The 17,388-nt window shown below is 45.0% G+C and overlaps 4 protein-coding genes across 4 annotated transcripts; 2 read left to right on the top strand and 2 right to left on the bottom strand.

The window, feature by feature from the left end:
• Positions 1–1,200: 1,200 nt before the first annotated feature.
• PADG_11128 (proteasome regulatory particle base subunit RPT3) lies at positions 1,201–2,843 on the bottom strand (the record flags this gene model as incomplete). The annotated part of the gene is made up of 6 exons (XM_010758423.1): positions 1,201–1,219; positions 1,303–1,966; positions 2,046–2,332; positions 2,414–2,512; positions 2,581–2,622; positions 2,686–2,843. The coding sequence occupies 6 exons, from the start codon at positions 2,841–2,843 to the stop codon at positions 1,201–1,203; spliced, it is 1,269 nt and encodes a 422-aa protein (XP_010756725.1).
• Positions 2,844–3,420: 577 nt separating this feature from the next.
• Positions 3,421–4,936, top strand: PADG_00630 (uncharacterized protein; the record flags this gene model as incomplete). Its single annotated transcript, XM_010757609.1, has 6 exons — positions 3,421–3,470; positions 3,556–4,036; positions 4,137–4,295; positions 4,366–4,427; positions 4,511–4,624; positions 4,759–4,936. The coding sequence occupies 6 exons, from the start codon at positions 3,421–3,423 to the stop codon at positions 4,934–4,936; spliced, it is 1,044 nt and encodes a 347-aa protein (XP_010755911.1).
• Positions 4,937–10,466: 5,530 nt separating this feature from the next.
• Positions 10,467–13,757, top strand: PADG_00628 (uncharacterized protein; the record flags this gene model as incomplete). Its single annotated transcript, XM_010758130.1, has 1 exon — positions 10,467–13,757. One exon carries the CDS (start codon positions 10,467–10,469, stop codon positions 13,755–13,757), a length of 3,291 nt encoding a protein of 1,096 aa, XP_010756432.1.
• A 2,405-nt stretch (positions 13,758–16,162) lies between these two features.
• On the bottom strand, positions 16,163–16,992 carry PADG_00627 (uncharacterized protein; the record flags this gene model as incomplete). The annotated part of the gene is made up of 3 exons (XM_010758129.1): positions 16,163–16,213; positions 16,342–16,718; positions 16,833–16,992. The coding sequence occupies 3 exons, from the start codon at positions 16,990–16,992 to the stop codon at positions 16,163–16,165; spliced, it is 588 nt and encodes a 195-aa protein (XP_010756431.1).
• Positions 16,993–17,388: the final 396 nt, after the last annotated feature.

The following is a 17,388-nucleotide window of genomic DNA, read 5'->3' as shown; positions in this document are numbered from 1 at the left end:
TTGTCGAAGTCGTCCATTCCCCCAATCCCCGCTGGCGCAACACTGCTGCAGCTGCAGCTGCAGGTTCCCACCGTCTCTGCATCAGGCTTCCCTCTTCCCAAGCGCGCTTTTTCTTCCGTGTTCTTATTTCTTTCATAGTATATCTTTCACCCTATCTATCCGCATAGCGTGGCGTTATCATCGCTTACTCTCTGCCTGTTTTTCCTCTCCCGGGTCCAACCCGGACTACCTCATTCTCATCATTTTGCGGCGCCACTACGTCAGGGAATTCATCCAAGATGGTCTGGTTTTTGGCTGCGGGTTGAATGATCCATCATCGAGCTTTCTGCTGCATGTTGTCTTTAATGCTTCCGCTCGAGGCGTCCGTCATGTTTTTTCTCTTGTTGGGAATCCCTTTGCTTCAATAGGGTGGTGTTTTTGTGATCTTTCGTTCTCATCTTTTTTTTTTTTCTTCCCCAGTTTTCTTTGAAATATGGCTGCACTTCGTCATAATCTCTTGCTTCTACGCTTGTTTCACTTATATAGGCACTGATTATACCTGGATGCTGTTTTCGTTAAGGACGGTGGTTAGTTGGCTTTTACGCTATAGGAAGGCTATCTGAGATTTGCGTGCTGTTTTTTACCGGTTTATGTAAATCGTTATCAGGGGTAATGTGGTCATTGTATCAGGGGTTCCTTTTTCTTTGCCTCAACTCTAATCTACTGAATTCTTCCGGAAATCTTAAGCTAATCCACCCATGTTTACTTACCATTTTCATTTGGTTACTTATTTTCGATCCTCGTTTTCCGCTATTTGTATAAATGAGCTCTCTTCCTCTTGATTCCCTCTCCCTCTTGCGATGAGTAATGATAATGGTTATCACATTTACATTAAAGAGTTTCCATTCATACCAATACGCAGGGCAGATTCTATTAGGAGTATCATTTCATTGAACCTCTATATGAATTGGTGAAAAACAAGGGCGAAATGGAAGCGTGTTAGTACAGCTCTGTAGTGGTAGTTAAATCAACAAAGATCGGGATGCCATCCTTCTTTCCCTTCTGTTCATTTCATTTCATTGCTAGCAATTGTAGATAAAAGAGGGAAAAAAAAAAAAAAAAAAAAAAAAAAAGGAACAAGATGCCAGGAAACAAGTTAACTAACAAGGTATATTCAACACAAGTGCATTAACTCCCCAAGTGAACATGGGTCGATTCTTTTTAGCGGTAGAAGTCGAATCTGTTGGTGATGAGTGTTAGCAAGAATATAATTTATCACAATGGGGTGTTAATAGTAATATCAAGTACAAGAGGGTAACGTACTTATCAGCATCCTGGGCTCCCTTGACCTGGCTTGAGTAAGCATCTTCCAAGTCCGACTGGATGATATTGTATCTGTTCTTGCGAACTGCCCGCAGACCGGCCTCCTGCATGATAGCCGCAATAACAGCGCCAGACAGCGGATCATTCCGTACGATCAGAGAGTCCAGATCCACCTCAGGCGACAGAGACATTTTGGACGCGATGGTGCTGAATATCAACCGGCGCTCCCGTCTGTCACGGAGAGACGGAAACTCGATCTTACGATCAAGACGACCGGGGCGCAGAAGAGCAGGATCGAGCGTGTCAGCGCGGTTGGTCGCCATGATGACTTTTACGTTGCTTGTCTGGTCGAAGCCATCCATTTGATTTAGCAGTTCAAGCAGGATACGCTGCACCTCGCGGTCTGCGCCGGTTTGCGCGTCAAATCGCTTCGTGGCAATAGCGTCGATTTCGTCGATGAAGATGATAGCTGGTGAGTTCTCGCGGGCCATGCGGAACACGTCGCGGACCATTCGAGGGCCTTCACCTAGGTACTTTTGGACGAATTCGGAGCCGACAACGCGGATGAAGTTGGCTGTTGTGCTGTTGGCTACTGCTTTGACAAGCATGGTTTTACCAGTTCCAGGGGGTCCATATAGCAGTACACCGCGGGGAGGATCGATCCCTGTGCACGAATTTACCTAGTTAGCCACTAAAAAAAAAGAATAAATTAGATAAAAAAGGTAGGGCATTTGACAGCGTACCGATTTGCTTGTATAAATCGAATTGCGTTAGTGGTAGTTCTACGGCTTCTCTAATTTCTTGCTTCTGCATATCGAGCCCTCCCACATCTGCATATGTGACATCTGGCTTCTCATCGACGCCAAGCATGGCAATAGAAGAATCAGCTTCAGGTGGAAGTATGTCAACAAGGGAATTCGAATGTCGATGTAGGGCGACGGATGAGGATGGCTTCAACAGTTCGCGATCAAGAGTAGATAGGATCCGGACGACATAATTTGAGCCTGTTGATGACTGTACGATACCAGTGCTATTAAAAGAAAACACACATTTAACGATTAGTATCTCTGGAATATAATTAACAGTTGGGAATTGCAGTTCGGCGCCATACTTTTGGTCGATAGCCTCCATGAACTGGCCGATGACCAGAGGAACACTTTGTATCCGCTTGATCTCTTCTTGAGCTCGAACAAGTTCACGCTTCAAACTCCTGTGTAAAATAAAACATTAAGTGTTAAGGTCATATTTTCTTCCACGGCCTTCTAAAGGTCCCCATACCTCTGCTCATCCTTGATGTATTCCTCTTGGAGGTTTATGTATCTGCGCAATCGAGTCAGTCAGTACGTGGCAACAGGGCAAAACATAAGCCAACTTTTCACATACTCTAGATGCCGTTGTAATCTCTTGAGAGTGGCATAGTCATCGCCATCATCATTTCCAATCCCTTCCAGAGAATCGATATTGGGAATAGCGTCTGCTGGCGTAGACTTTCTGTAAGGCGGCACAGGCGATGCTGGATTCTCGACCACGACGTCTCCCATGGCTGTTGTTTCTGGGATGAAGGAACTGGGTAAACTCGAACCGGGAAATACAAAGATCTGCAGTCTGGGATAGCTTCAACTGAGAAACTCACGAGGAGAATGAGAATGGTAGGCGTATGGGTATCTGAGATTTTCGGAGTGTTCATTGAGCTCAACAGCGGATAACCACAACATAGATGCCAAGGCATATCACGTGGGTGCAGTGATGTACCATTTGCATCTTAAATCTTCACAACTCAAGGCCAAAGAAGATATATTATTTTATCAGTGTTTTATTCTCTGATATAGAAAGGGGCAGAATACATTGGGTATCCTGGCCATATTTCAAATGAAATTGGTTCTTGAAGCGTGAAATATTTTTTTTTCTTCTAATAGATCAAATATCAAGATGCAGAATCAGGGTTCCTCCAAATTATCACCACCCTGGCAGTTGACTGACTACGCCCATAGCAACAAAACCATGTATATATACTCATTCATTCCCATAATACCCAGCAGGAGTGTCGTTGCTCTTTAAAACTTGACTCTTAAGCATTCTCTGGATACTAAATCCAAGATAAATGAAACCTCATCCACGATGAGAGCTCTTGTGACTATTGGTGCATGTTATCTCGACACTATCCTAACGTGAGATCTATCTATAATATTTAACTAGAACACGGCGAACCAGTGCATCAATGTCATCTACTAACAACCCCTTCTGCCCACACAGCGTCGACCACTACCCAGGAGAAGACGAAAAGCTACGTGCATCCAGCATCTCGCGACGGCGGGGCGGAAACACCCTCAACACGCTTGAAGTTCTCCAACAACTCCTCGAAAGCAGATCACAAAATGCCCAGGCTGCCGAAGGCGATGGACATACCAACATCAATGGTGATAATAGTCGAAATGATGTTGACAACACTCCCCTTCTATATGCCGTTGCAGTGCTGCCAGCAAAATCATCTCCCGCAATCAGGGAAATAAAAGCATCCTTTGGTCCATATGTTGACCTCCAGCACCTCATATACCGAGAAGAGTGCAGCGAGCCAGCATCCAGCTACATCATCAAGAGTACCTCGACAGGCACCAGGACTATCGTCAACTACAACGAGTTGCCGGAGATGACTGTGGCTGAATTTGTGCGGATTGCGGAGAGTTTGTCTACCGCAACTACACCCCCCGCCCGTCCTCGATGGTTTCATTTTGAGGTAAGCTTTAGTTTTTCAAAATGGAAAAGAAGTTTGTTCCATTTGCATTAAATGTTACACCTTTTTACATTTGTATGCATATTCATCCCCTTCTCTCTAGGGCCGCATACCAGATGTCACACTGGAATGCATACGATATATTCGTCAAAAGTTCCCAGCCGATAAAGTCAGCGTGGAAGTCGAGAAGCCTGGGCGCTCAGGTCTTCAGGAGCTAGCTGCTGTGGTGGATGTGGTGTTTTATTCCAAAACATGGGCGCAGGTAACATTTCTACATATATATGTATCTCTGGATGTGGGCTTGTCCACTGACATCTCCCCGGATTTCCAAGGCAAATGGTTACCAATCGCCGTCAGATTTTCTTCAATGGCAGGCCCCCTTAACACCCGTAGCGTATGAGCTCTCCGTCTAATTATTTCCCCTAAATCACTTAGACGGAAACAAACAGCTGACCGAGATGCTTTTTCGTCCTCTAGGTCAATTCTGTGCTGCACATGGGGCGACCGGGGCGCCGCATGCCTTGACACGCGCAGCATGTCATACATCCATTGCCCAGCGTATATAGATCTGCGAAGTCCAGTTGTCGTCGAGTGCGTTTTGACACCAAATTGCCCCATTTTTGCCTACCCTATATATATATATATATATGAAATAGTGCCTGCATTTCAGCAGCTTGTCTTCCTTCTCAGATTAATTGCTAACTTTTAGCAAAACTCCATGACAGTACGATCGGGGCTGGCGACACGTTTATTGCGGGAATGCTGTACGGTTTGATCTATCATGGCGACGACAGTGACTTCAGTCTTCAGCTGACACTCGATTTTGCGAACCGCCTTGCCGCGTACAAGGTCATGCAGGAAGGGTTTGGAGGGCTGGGTGAAGCTGTGGCGAAGAGCTTGTAGATGCAAATAAAATATCAATGTAGATAGAACAATACAAATCATCCACCACATTATCAACACGCGAACGAGGGGGGGGGAAGCAATTTTAACTCTTGCATTTAAAACAACCACCCCAACAACTTTTCCTATCTCCCATCACTGAGCCCATTTTTAACTAAGCTCATGAAAAATAGAAAAATATTTTTGATACTTTTATATACCCTATATCCTTTTCCACTGTCCAATACCATCATAGCTATTTGTCATATGAAGGATGTAAGTATTATACCACCATTAAGAGACGGGGCTTAGAAAGCAAGTCAGAAACCCCTGAAAGGCTTTCGTGGTTCAAAACCACGGATTCGCCATGGCTGGAATTGGGAAAAGAGTTTCCCGTTCCAGATAGATTTATAGATATGGCAGATCAGACCACCGTGGCATATAATTTCGGACACGGACGATAATTGTGTGGTCTCGAACAATAGCTAACCACCTGGGCGTAAGGCTTTTATAAGTAGTTAGGTATAAGCCAGAGCAGGGTGGTAAGGATAGACAGCCTGCCTGCCATTTGGCGTATTATCTTAATGATAAAACTAGAGTTCTACTTCTTGATTCCTTGGGTTAAGAAAATACCCATATCCCGATGGGTGCAAGAAGCCATGGACTGTAATAGAATCTTATTTCTTTGAATTGGATTCTAGATTCTTCGTGAAGATTAAAAAAAATCGCTCTCGAGCCTCGAGTGAACATGAGGCACATGACTTGCTGACAATAGAGAATGGAAAGGCGGGGGAGTTCTGGGCGCATTAGAGATACGCACAGAGTCGAGATTTATATGTCTATGAAAAGGAGGGAAAGCTGTGCTTTTTGTCCAACAACATCCCCTTGCTATGGAGACTAAGTTGACCAGATGGAATGTCGTGGGATTTTCCTTTTTATTCGCTTTTATCCATCCAATTCTCATGTCGCGGAATGAGTAAGACACAAGATACGAGACCGTAGGAAAAAAATGACTCGGGGGGAAGACGAAACAACAAATAATAAAATAATAATATATATATATATATATATATATAAAAGGCGAACGGGCGAGGGACGCCGGCGGCAGCAGCTTGGTTTCGATAGAGAATTGCCCTACATAAAGGAAGGGAGAAGAAATACATGTCCCGTAACGAACGAAAAGGATAAAAATATTTTCAAGGGATCCAATGGATAGATCCACAGGATGGACAGTGAGCCTGATAGTAGTAATAAATAATTATTGGGGGGGGGGGGGGAATGCGAGAGAGGACGAGCGAGGCAGCGCAAGTGGCCAGTGCTGACTTCGGAGCAAAAAAAACTATTTTGAATAGCTCGTTATTTTATAGTTAAAATATATATATATATTCCGTTGTCCATCCATTGTTTTCTTTCTTCTGAAATTCTTTCTTTTATAAGTGTGTAGAATGCCTTCGTTCTTCTTTCATTTTTCATATATGATTTATTTTCTTTTCTTTCTCCCCTTACACCCCCCCCCCCTCTCGTTTTGTCTCATCTCTCCGTGTTTCTTTCTTTCCGCATCCGAAATGTATCTATCTCCAGTTCACTGCCTAGGAGAAGCGACTGAATAGGCCTGGGTTCGCTCGCCCTCTTGTGCCCCTTTCCCTCCCCCAACCTCCTATCATTTCCTTGATTCCTGTTCATTTTCTATGACCATGGCATGAAAGCAAAATTCGAGTCTGGAGTTTAAAGTCTGGAGCCTGGAGTTCACTGGGATGCATGCCCTCGCCTACCGACCTCCCCAGGCATCATAGTTATCCCTGATATCAGACGCTCACCATTATGATTAATCAATTAGAAGTTGGAGCAAGATCTTTTTTCTTTCTTCATCTTTCTTTCTTATCCTTATCCACCTTCCTCTTCCTTTGCTTCTCTTTCTTTTTCTTCTTCATTCTTCATTATCTTCTCCCTCCTCCTCCGTCAATGCTGGCTCTAACTGACATAAATAAAGACATAAGACTGACTAACCTCACTAACTGCTGAGCCCTGCTGACCACTCTTTCAAGCCACCTAACCCAACCTGCAGAGCTAACTACATGTGTCTGTCTATTTTGCATTCGGAAAACAACTATTTTATGATGATCGAAAGTAGAAGCCCAGGAGAAAAGTTCGTCGAAGAAGAGGGAGCAAGCCTTGACCTCCTTTATGCACAAGCGGCTAGGAGTGGGGAGCCGCCAAGATCCTTAGCATAATGATGGATGGAACAGATGAGAGAGACAAGAGGTTTTCTGCGGAGAAGGCCAGAAGAAAAAAGGCATATACTGTGGAATTGGTGGTTCTAGCTCCGATGCCGAGGCTTGAACCAAACTTTCCCCCTGGCCGCGGCTTACGGAAGGGATGAATTCCAGCGGCGATGGCGCCAAACCAGAAGGGGTCTAGCGGGAACCTGCGGCGGAACTGGGTTGGCTGGAATGGAGAATAAACAACAAGAAGCAACCAGGTGAGGGTTGGCCGGCCGATGGGGCCGTGGGGCCAATGGAGAAGGGGAGAGGCGTCGGCCCCGGGCCACGGGCGCCCCCCCCCTTCCCCCCCCGAGTCTTCTGATTCCCCTTCCCCCCAGAGCGCCAAATGAGACACACACACACCACCCACCCACTCACGCACCCACCTTCTCTCTTGCTCTGCTTCTCCCTCCCCTCTGTAACAGCTCCCACTGCTGTCCGGTTTCAGCGCTGTTGTTAGTTTGTTACCACCAGCGGTTGAGGGCACCAAACAGGCGCAACCATCCCTCCGTACAGTTTTGAACCCCAACCAAATCTGTCCAAAGTCTCCCGCCGCCCTGCCCCCAAACCGAAAACCAATCAGCCAAGCCGAAAGCCTGATCCTGACAAGCTCTGGCCTGACCACGATCCTCCCCTCTCGACTTGCAGCAAAAAGCATCTATCCCTTCTCACCCACGGACTCCCTCGCATCCACCAACACCCTCCCCCTGTCCTTCTTGACTCTGCTTGTGTGCCTGTGCCTAACCGTGGTCCCTTTCTCTGGTTTGAGGTTTGAGGTTTAAGTATATTACCGTTTTCTGTTCATCTCTCCCCCCTCTCCCCCTCCCGACCCCGACGATGCGCCCGACGATGCGCCCTTGGTAATAATTATTATTATTATTATTATTATTATAGTTATAATAATTTAGATTCCAGCACGCCTCAAGTTCTCGAGCCTCACTGACTCTTGCTCTGGTCTTGCTCCCCACCATTTTCTGTTGGCAGCATACCAAACAAGCTTTCCAAGCTTTGGTTCCTTCCCGTAACAACTTTATTCTTCAGGTACGAGTTATGACTCTTGATGATGATTATATCCATCCCATAAGAATAATAGCTTTGTTTCCTTATCCCTCCCTGCTCCTCTTCCCCACATCTGAATTTTTTTTAAATTCATTATTATTTCCCCCCCCCCCCCCCCCAAAAAAAAAAAAAAAAAAAAAAAAAAATCCCACTGCCGATATTCACTATTACTCCTCAACCTGTATCTTTCTTCTTCCTCTCTTCCCCTCCCCCACACCCTTCCTTTGGTCCCTGGGCGTCTGTTTTCGGTAAGCCACCGGCTCAACCTGGTACATACTGAGAGAGTCCCGAAACCTATCTCAGTCCCTGACCACTAGAAGTCCAGCCAGCCCAGCCAAATACCGTATTGAAATATTTAGTATCATTATGGATTAGCTTATCCCTATCCTCTGCCCCCCTCTCTTACTCTCTTAATTTAGCAATCCCCTGTTGTCGGTCATTATATTTTCTTCCTGCCTTGATCTCTATCTCAGCAGCGACCCTGAATGATCTGCACTACCCGTTCCCGTCGTCATGCATGTATACCTACACTCCACCGCACGGAGGACAATTCCCCTTCTTTCCCCTCCCTACCTATGTTATCATTGTTTCTCTCGTTTTCTGCCTCTGCCCCGCTCACCACTCAGTAACGTCCCGAAGGTCCCAACACGCAGGTCACATGGTCGTATGCCCGCTGCCTCCTGATTAGTCATCCAGCACCCAGCAACTTCCCAATCCGGTTCTGCCTCCTCCACGTGACGTCCTTGGTTGCTCGCTTCGTCTCACACCGCCTCCTCATTTCAGGCAACACGCGTTTGGCCCTTCGAGAGGGTTTGGAAGAAGAAGAGTGTCGAATTTGGTGTTTGCCCCCCTTTGCCGCCTTCCGACCTGGTAGGTTTCACCCTTTGGGCAGAAAAGTCCTCTCCTTCCCCTTTTGTCCTGTTCATTTTAAAATATCCCGTTCACAAGCGACCGACTGACTTACCGCACCTGCCCGTTATTATTCGCTGTAGGTACAGATACATACAGAGGACAGTACAGTACAGTACATACATACATACATACATACATACATACATACATACGGGTCATTATTTATTACATTATTATTAGTGTTCTTATATTCTTAGTGGACGGCGGGGCAAAGAGCGAGGAACAGCGAGGAACAGCGAGGAACAGCGAGGAGCGTGTGTATCCGGACAACTGGTTATTACGCTACGGACACTTACGGTACACCTTGTCCCCAACAAAGGCAAACAGGACACGCCCAGAAAGATCACAACAACGCCCCCCCTGGGAAAAATTAGACAGAGCCCAACCCTCGCAGCTGGCAACGGGCCGCTGGCAACGACCACACAAAACACCCAAACGGCAAACCACCCAGCCAGCAAGCATAGCATCCCCAACAGCCAGCATCCACAACAGCCATCACACAGCCAGCACACAGCCCCTTTCTCACGGACTGTTACTACTTGTTCCTACGACTAGCCCTCCTCCTTCTGCTACCTACGCTTTGCCGCGCAGCAGCCGGCAGACACCGATCAGTGTGTGCCAGGTATGTACTTGATGCCGCTTGCTCCCTCTGTTTCATCCATCATCCTATCATCCGATCATCCTCTTATCCTGTTACATCACCGTCCGTCATTTACGCTTGTTTCTAGTTTTTAGTTTTTATTAAATTATTAGACTTGTGTGTGCTCTGCTCTGTCTCTCTCCCCGCATCGCCTGTATCTCTCTCCCCAATAATTTCCCTATCCCCATTATTTCTACGCACCCCACCTCCCATAATATTCCCGTGCGTTTCCATCTCCTGTAGCCGCGCTCTCTTCGCGGTTTCGCGGCTCATCTTATCTCCCCAAGGGCCTTCTTGTCACCCTCCCCTGCTGTCCTGGCTTCCTTATTCGCTGTGTGCCTCCCTCCCTCCATCCCCATTCCTGTCCGCTGAACACATCTAATTTTGTCAAACACTCTTTTTTGCATTACCCTCATTTTATTTCATATATTTTTCTAATTTAATCTTTATTTTATCATTATTATTACTTTTTATTGATTTATTTTTTTTTTTTAAAAAAAATAACCCTTCCGACAACCCCTAGCGACTGCAAATATTTTTTTAATTTCTTTTCGTTTTTGGAATGTTATCTTCCATCCTGTTGCTATGCGATTATTATCGATTGCTGGCACGTGTGCTGACAAATTTCATGGTTGATGCTCCATGCCATAGACGGATGGGTTGCTAGAATCTTCACGCCATGAATGCCTGGCTCACTGACGCCGCGACTGCGAATATCCCTACCCACGATAATGGCACCTTCTCCAATAACCCTACTATCGATCCTTCAATGGCCTTCCTCCACCATCAGTCCCCTCCTGCCCAGTTCCAGCGCATGTTCAACAACAGTGGCGCCCCCCAGAACATGTCTCCTGGTTTCCATAACCCGGCCTCCGTGATCCCGTCCAAAAGACCTCGTCCCGATGATGGCATGTCCATGTCTCCCAGGCCAGCACCCGGTGGCTTGCCAAATTCCCGTTCGCATACTCCCCAAGTGCCTTATCCGGGATATCAGGGACAACAGATCAATGGCGCGTCGCAATTTCCCCAGCCGCAGCATGCTCCAACGCCCTATCAACATCTCCAGCAAGGGGGCTCTGCCAATGCCAGTCCATCTCCAATCCTTCAGGAATTTGATCAACAAGGTGTGCAGGGTGTACAGGGCGTGCAGGGTGTGCAAGGCGTGCAACGGATGCAGACTGCGTCTCCCAGTCCCTTTTCACCTGCTGGAATGCATGTCGTGCCGCAAATATCTCCTTCACATTCAGATCATGGCAGTCGCGTCAATACCCCGCAGAGTAACAGCTTCCCCCAGGGCCAACCTTATGGCCAGGTTGTCGCTCCTCCTCATTTCTCCCAATCTCCCGCAATGACGTCCGCTAGCATGCATCCTGCTATCCAGGCGCAATTGAACCAGAACAACGCTGGCCATCTCCCGCAAGGTTACCCGCAACAGCAACAAATGTCTTCGCAACAGCGGCTGTATCAGATACAGCTACAAAACCAAGCGCGTCAGATGCAGGCGGCCGCTGCTGCTGCTGCCTCTTCTCCTGCTGGCGTAGTTGGACGGCCCATGGGCGCTGGGGGTCCAACACCTATGCCACATTCCCATATGGCTGCTATGCGACAACTGCAGCAGAGCATGGGAAAACCATTGAATGCAGACGGATTTCTTCAAACACTGCAGCGATTTTGGCTCTCCCGTGGTCAACCTCAAGTAAACCTTGCTCCTATCGTTAGTGGGCGACCGCTCAATCTCATGCAGCTATATGCGATTGTCATGAAGATGGGCGGGTCTAAGAAGGTTACCGCGACGAATTCATGGCCCATAGTAGCTCAACAATTACAGTTCCCTCCCATGCAGTACCCAACGGCAGTACAAGAAATCAGCGAACATTACATGAGGATCCTTGCGCAATACGAGCAAGCGTGGTTATCATCTCAACAAAAGCAGTTCCCCGATCAAATGCATGGTAGTCCGCAGCGGGATGCCAGCGAAGGTGCTATAAGTGTTAACCCGCAACAAATATCACCACCTGTCAAGCAGCAACCACCCATGGGCAACCATAATAATTCTTTCGACATGGGCCAGCAATTCTCCTCAGTTCCTGCGCAGGCGCCGCAGATGCAACCGCATAACCATGCGCAGCCTATGCCAGTAAACGGGTTCTCGACACCCGTCCAATCCAAATCCCAACAGAGACATGTAAATCACCAGCAACGATCGAGCTTGTCCCGACCTCCTGAGTCGATGTCGCCCAACGGGCGGGTTGCGCAGTTTTCTGCATCGCCCATCCAGACGGAGAAAAAGTCAGTTCCTAAAACAACAAAATCCCAGCACGGTGGTGACGATGGTGTTGTCGAGGAGCCACCAAGCACATCATATCGTCGTCCTATTGAGGATCCTTTCAAGCCTGTTATATTTCCTGAAAGTCAATACCATGGACCTATTTTTGTGGAAGAGATATTTCAATTAGGAGAGGAAATTATTCGACTAAAACCTAATATACCTAGCTTTTATGAATTGGGCGTAATCGACATTCACGCATTGACCATGAGCATTAAATCTGGAATTCATGCAGAAATGCGAATGGCATTAGACACTTTAACGGTCATATCGAATGAGCGATCAATCCAGGTCTCACTAGAAAACTGCGAAGATTTGGTCGAGGCTTTGATTGAGTGTGCGGAGGAACAAGCTGAGCTTCTGGCTGAAAACGCAGCTGAAGTTTCTGATGTCATGCTCTTACCCTCGTATGAAGAGGTCCTTCGTGGCTGTCGACAGGAGATGGAAATGCTACTCGACGTTCCCGAGTTTGGCAGTCTAGATTATGAACTTGATCGTGCCGTGGACCGGCTAATCTGTATTACAACCATCATACGAAACTTCTCCTTCGCCGAATCGAACTACCCGCTACTGGCTCTCCCCTTCGTTGTCCGCTTTATGTCAACGATAATACGATACCTAGGGACAAGAAACTTGCTCTTACGAAACCACCAAAACACACTGGATTTCATGAAAGACGCCGTCATCTATCTTAGCAATGTGTCCCACTACATCCAACTGCCCGGTAAAGACGAAGCGCAATGTATCCTCCACTTCCTCCTCTCCTTCACTCCAACACCCATGCCGACCTCTTTCGGTCCCAACACGATCATGTTCACACCATACAACCCGAGCATACACAGATACATGCACGCAGCCGTAGACAGCCTCGCCAAGCTCCTCGCGCGCGACGACCCGAATCGCACCTACTTCAAATCCATATTCGCTCAAGACAGCAATAGCAACATCAGCTCCAACGCTAACACCAACTTTACAAACGGCAACGTCAACGCTAACTGCGACAGGCACAGCAGCACACCCCCACCCCAATCCGAAACGCAGTCTCCAATCCCGACCACAACAACCACAATACAGACGTCCACCCCTTACTCCGCCCCCAACGAACTCCTAACCCGCACCTTCGGCCTCTCCATCGCCGCCATCCCCGAACACATGCGCGGCAACATCATCACCATCGTCGACGCGCGCAAGCCGCTCCTCATCCAGTCCATGCTGGCAGCGGACATTCTCGCCTCGTTTGCGGATAATACGCTGGCGCGTGCCTGGCTGGAGTCGACGGATGGGTTTGCGATTAGTTTGTTGAGGTTGGTGTGTTTATTGAGTACGGATCGGACGGGTGGTGGAGGGGGTTCGGGGGGACATAGAGGCGGTGGACAGGGAGGGCATGGTGGTAGGGCTGCGGATGCTGATGTACATGGGTATGGATCTATTACGTCGAGGGGTTTGGGGGTTCTAGTGAAGCTTGCGGGGAAGGCAAGGGTTGGGGATGGTGGTGGTGGGAGTGCTGGTGTTGTGAGTAAGGTGCCCATTCCGCCGCTGGGTGTTTTCCCGAAGAAGGAGAATCTGCTTGGTGCGCTGTTGACGCCGAATATTGATCCGAATGTTGTGAGGCAGCTTTGCGAGTATGCGGGATTGGGGTATTGATGTTGATTTTGAGGTGGGTTGAAGGTGATGGGCTTTGAGCTTTCTAAAAAAAATTTTTGGTGATTTGTGTGGATTGTGAATTGTGAATTGTGATATTTGATTTCTTTCTTTTTTTCCTCCATATTGATGTTTGATATTTGATATGGTTATGGTCCTTGGTTTTGGTATTCGGTTTTGCCAAAGGCGGATCTGTGTTTTTTCTCCTTTTCTCCTTTTAACTGTGTCCGTTCCCTTTTCCCCTGCTCCTTTTGCTTGGTTGACTTCTTCTACTTCTATCTGTGTATGTCTGTAATGTGTTCTCTTGTGTCTGTAGAGTGTATGTGCTGCTGGAGATTGTGGGAGTTGGGGGGGTTGAGAGGGGAAGTGTATGTCTAACATTTGAGAGTACCTTACCTACCAACCTCTTCTATTTATCATAACAGTTTTATCAACCTAAGCAAACTAAGAGAAAAAAGAAAAAAGGAACCGATTTTCGTGTTTGTTTCTTTATCCTTTAAACGGTCTTTGCCACTTCTTTTCCTACGGTTTTTCGTGTTGTTTTTAGTGTGGTATGCTACGAATCGGGTTGGTTAAGGGCGTATTTTATTTTAATATCAAAGTCTGTACATACCCTGTTCTGTCTTTGCCTAATGATTTAAATATATATTTAATACATATCATAGAGTTTTGTTTTACTTCTCTATGCTCTGTATTAAGAAATCAATTTTTTGGTTTATATATGATATTGTCTAGTGTAACGACCACATACTCTCTCAGTGACTTAAACATAAATTTCTAATCTTTCAACTACGAAAAAATATCTATTCGAAAAGTACATTAAAGAAGTAGAAAAAATGACTTTTTATTTTCTTTTGTTAGAGCTGCAGCTGCAGATGCAGCTCATTGTCCCTCAATAGTCATTTTATGGTTTTTGATTAGCTGATGAAACTGACTAGTTATGATATATAGCTTATCAGCAGCAGAAAGATTTATGTAAATGAATTTCTAGTTCAATGAATATTAAATAAAATGTTGAAATGTATTCTTTGTATTATATATATATATATATATATATAATGATTTTTTAAATATTAAGATGAATAAAAATCCTATTTTTTATATTTTTTAAAATCTTATTATATTGAGAAAATAATTAATATTAAAAAATTAAAAATAAAATTAATTAAAAAAAATTTAAAAGTTTTATAAAAATATAATTTAATATAAAAAATTTAAATTATTAAAATAATTAATTAATTTATTAAATTTTTAATAATTTTTTTTTTAAAAGTAAATATTTTTAAATAAAGATTAATTTAAAAATTAATTTAAAATTAAGTTTATAGTTAAAAATACTAAATTATTACTTGAATAATTGTTAAAATTATATATATAATAAACGTTTATATTTTTAATATAGTTATATATAAAATATATATAATTATTTTATTAATTTTTTATTTGATATAAATTGAGTAATAAATTTGATTTTTAAATATTATCTCATCGGGTTTAAGATTTTTTTCTGTAAAATATGAACTCTTAGTTTTTAAGTTCTTATATTAAATGTCACTTAGAAAGGTGTCAACGGGTTGTATGTGCTTCGTTAAATATGCATGAACCCCCGTGGGGTAGCTCTTCATTGGCCATTGTTTTCTTGCCCTTTCTCAGGGTTAGTAATGTCGTAAGAGGGGAAAGTATGGAACGAAGCAGATGCTCAAAATATTGGATAAATTGAGTAAAATGCTTCTTCGTTTAATATTTTTGATCTCTTGAATACAACACTAAATTCCTTCCCTTTGCTAGCAACTTGGAACCATTTTCGTAACTGTATAGTACATGGAGACAGACAGACAAACAGACAGACAGAGAGAGAGGAGGTGGGGAGAAGGGAGGAGACGGTCATACGGTATGGATATAATGGAGAATACACAGACAAGACACAGACAGCAAGGGTAGAGAAATGACGAAGGGGACAAAAATGCAGAAATCAAATGCCTAACATGATTCAATATGGAGAATGGGAAACGAGAAGTGCAAGGATTAACAGGAACGGATACTGACGTAAATAAAGCCAAGAGTATAAAAACTGAGGGGAGAAAAATTCAAAAAGGCTAAAACGCAGACTGACCTGCTTCAAAAAAGACAAAAACAATCTCGGGCACTTCACTTTTCCTACGGCGCACCACGACTGCCTGCTCGATGATTATAGACAAAACCCCCAAAAAAAATAAAAAGGGAGAAAGGAATGGAAACAGAACGCTTCAATGACTTATTTTGCTTTTCATATGACGATGAATTGAGATTTTACGTCCCCTTTTGAGTTGGAAGCTTTGGACTTAAATGGTGGAATGGAACAGGTGGGGGGTGGTAAGCTCGAGAAGATTTGAGTAGAAACTTTTGTGCTGTTTTCCTTAAAATTCATATTAGAATTTTCGGTCTAATAGGAATTGTTGTATTTCCGGTTTCCGCCATCCCTAGATTGTTTTTTGGAGATTGATTAGCTATGCTTAGACTTTGTTGAGCTCTCTCACTCTCTCTGTATCCGACCACCACCACGCCGTTCGTAGAATTGAAGAAGGAAAATAGGCAACAAGATGCATACCTTAACAACCACATGTCCATTTAATCGATTGACATATATGTCTTTGGATTCCGGCTCAATCCCTAGAGTTTTTGCCAGATCTGAACATAGCGCATCCACATCTCCCTCTGTTTTCTGGATTTTCGTCTCCTGCTTGGTACCACCAGCTTTAGTGACCAAATAGATGGGTAGTTGGTTGGAAGGAGTACGGCGGATGAAGTAAGGCAGATTCGTAAGGGGAAGAGGGGGATGGGCAGGAGCAGGTTGAGTGGTGGGTTGGTTGGTTTTTGTAGAGCTGAATTTGGAGAAAGGGCGTGGGATTTTAGTTGTGAGGTGTCGGGATTGTGTGGAAAGGGATGAGAGAGAAGAGGCCAATTGGAAGGGCCGGTTTAGAGATTCTATGGATATAGTTAGATACGTTTGAGTCTAATATAATCGATATCAAATTGGAATTCATATGTTCCATTGTTTGGTTTTCTCGATGGAGCTGCTAGGGAGGGAGGGAGTATTACGAGATCTGCATATTCGCGTCCGGGTTAAAATTTGTAATAGTGAGGAAGTTGATGGCTTGCTCTGTAGAGACATCGAATTGGATCTAAGACATAAGGAGAGCAATGAGGATTGTTGGCGAAGGGCCGGGCATAGAGTTGATGGAGGGAGAACAGCTGCCATGGCGGAGAGGCAAAGAGGACGTTGTGTCAAATAAAGACGGGTATTGAATGAATTAGAAGTTATAGAAATATGGGATTAAAGGGAAAGAAGACAACAACAACCTCCTGATCTTTAACTCTCCTTTATTATACCCCTTCTCCCGTTCTTCGGATGGATATACACATCTATTGTTGGTTGTTGAAGTCTTTCTGACATCCACACGTTTTGGCTCCAAGCTTTTTTGCTTATCAAATCACAAGTGCCCAACCCACTAGAGCGCATCAGGGCTAGCGCGAACTTTTCATCACTCCACACATTTTCGACAATCGCCTTCATTTCAGCGATCTCGCACAGTTGTAAAGGTAGCCAACAGCCAGCAGCCCGCAACGGACCAGCCAGACACCTCGCTATTCCACC

Source organism: Paracoccidioides brasiliensis (genome assembly GCF_000150735.1).
Source record: "Paracoccidioides brasiliensis Pb18 unplaced genomic scaffold supercont2.1, whole genome shotgun sequence".
NCBI lineage: Eukaryota > Fungi > Ascomycota > Eurotiomycetes > Onygenales > Ajellomycetaceae > Paracoccidioides > Paracoccidioides brasiliensis.
Note: the sequence above shows the minus strand (reverse complement) of the source record. Positions and strands in the feature narration are given on the sequence as shown.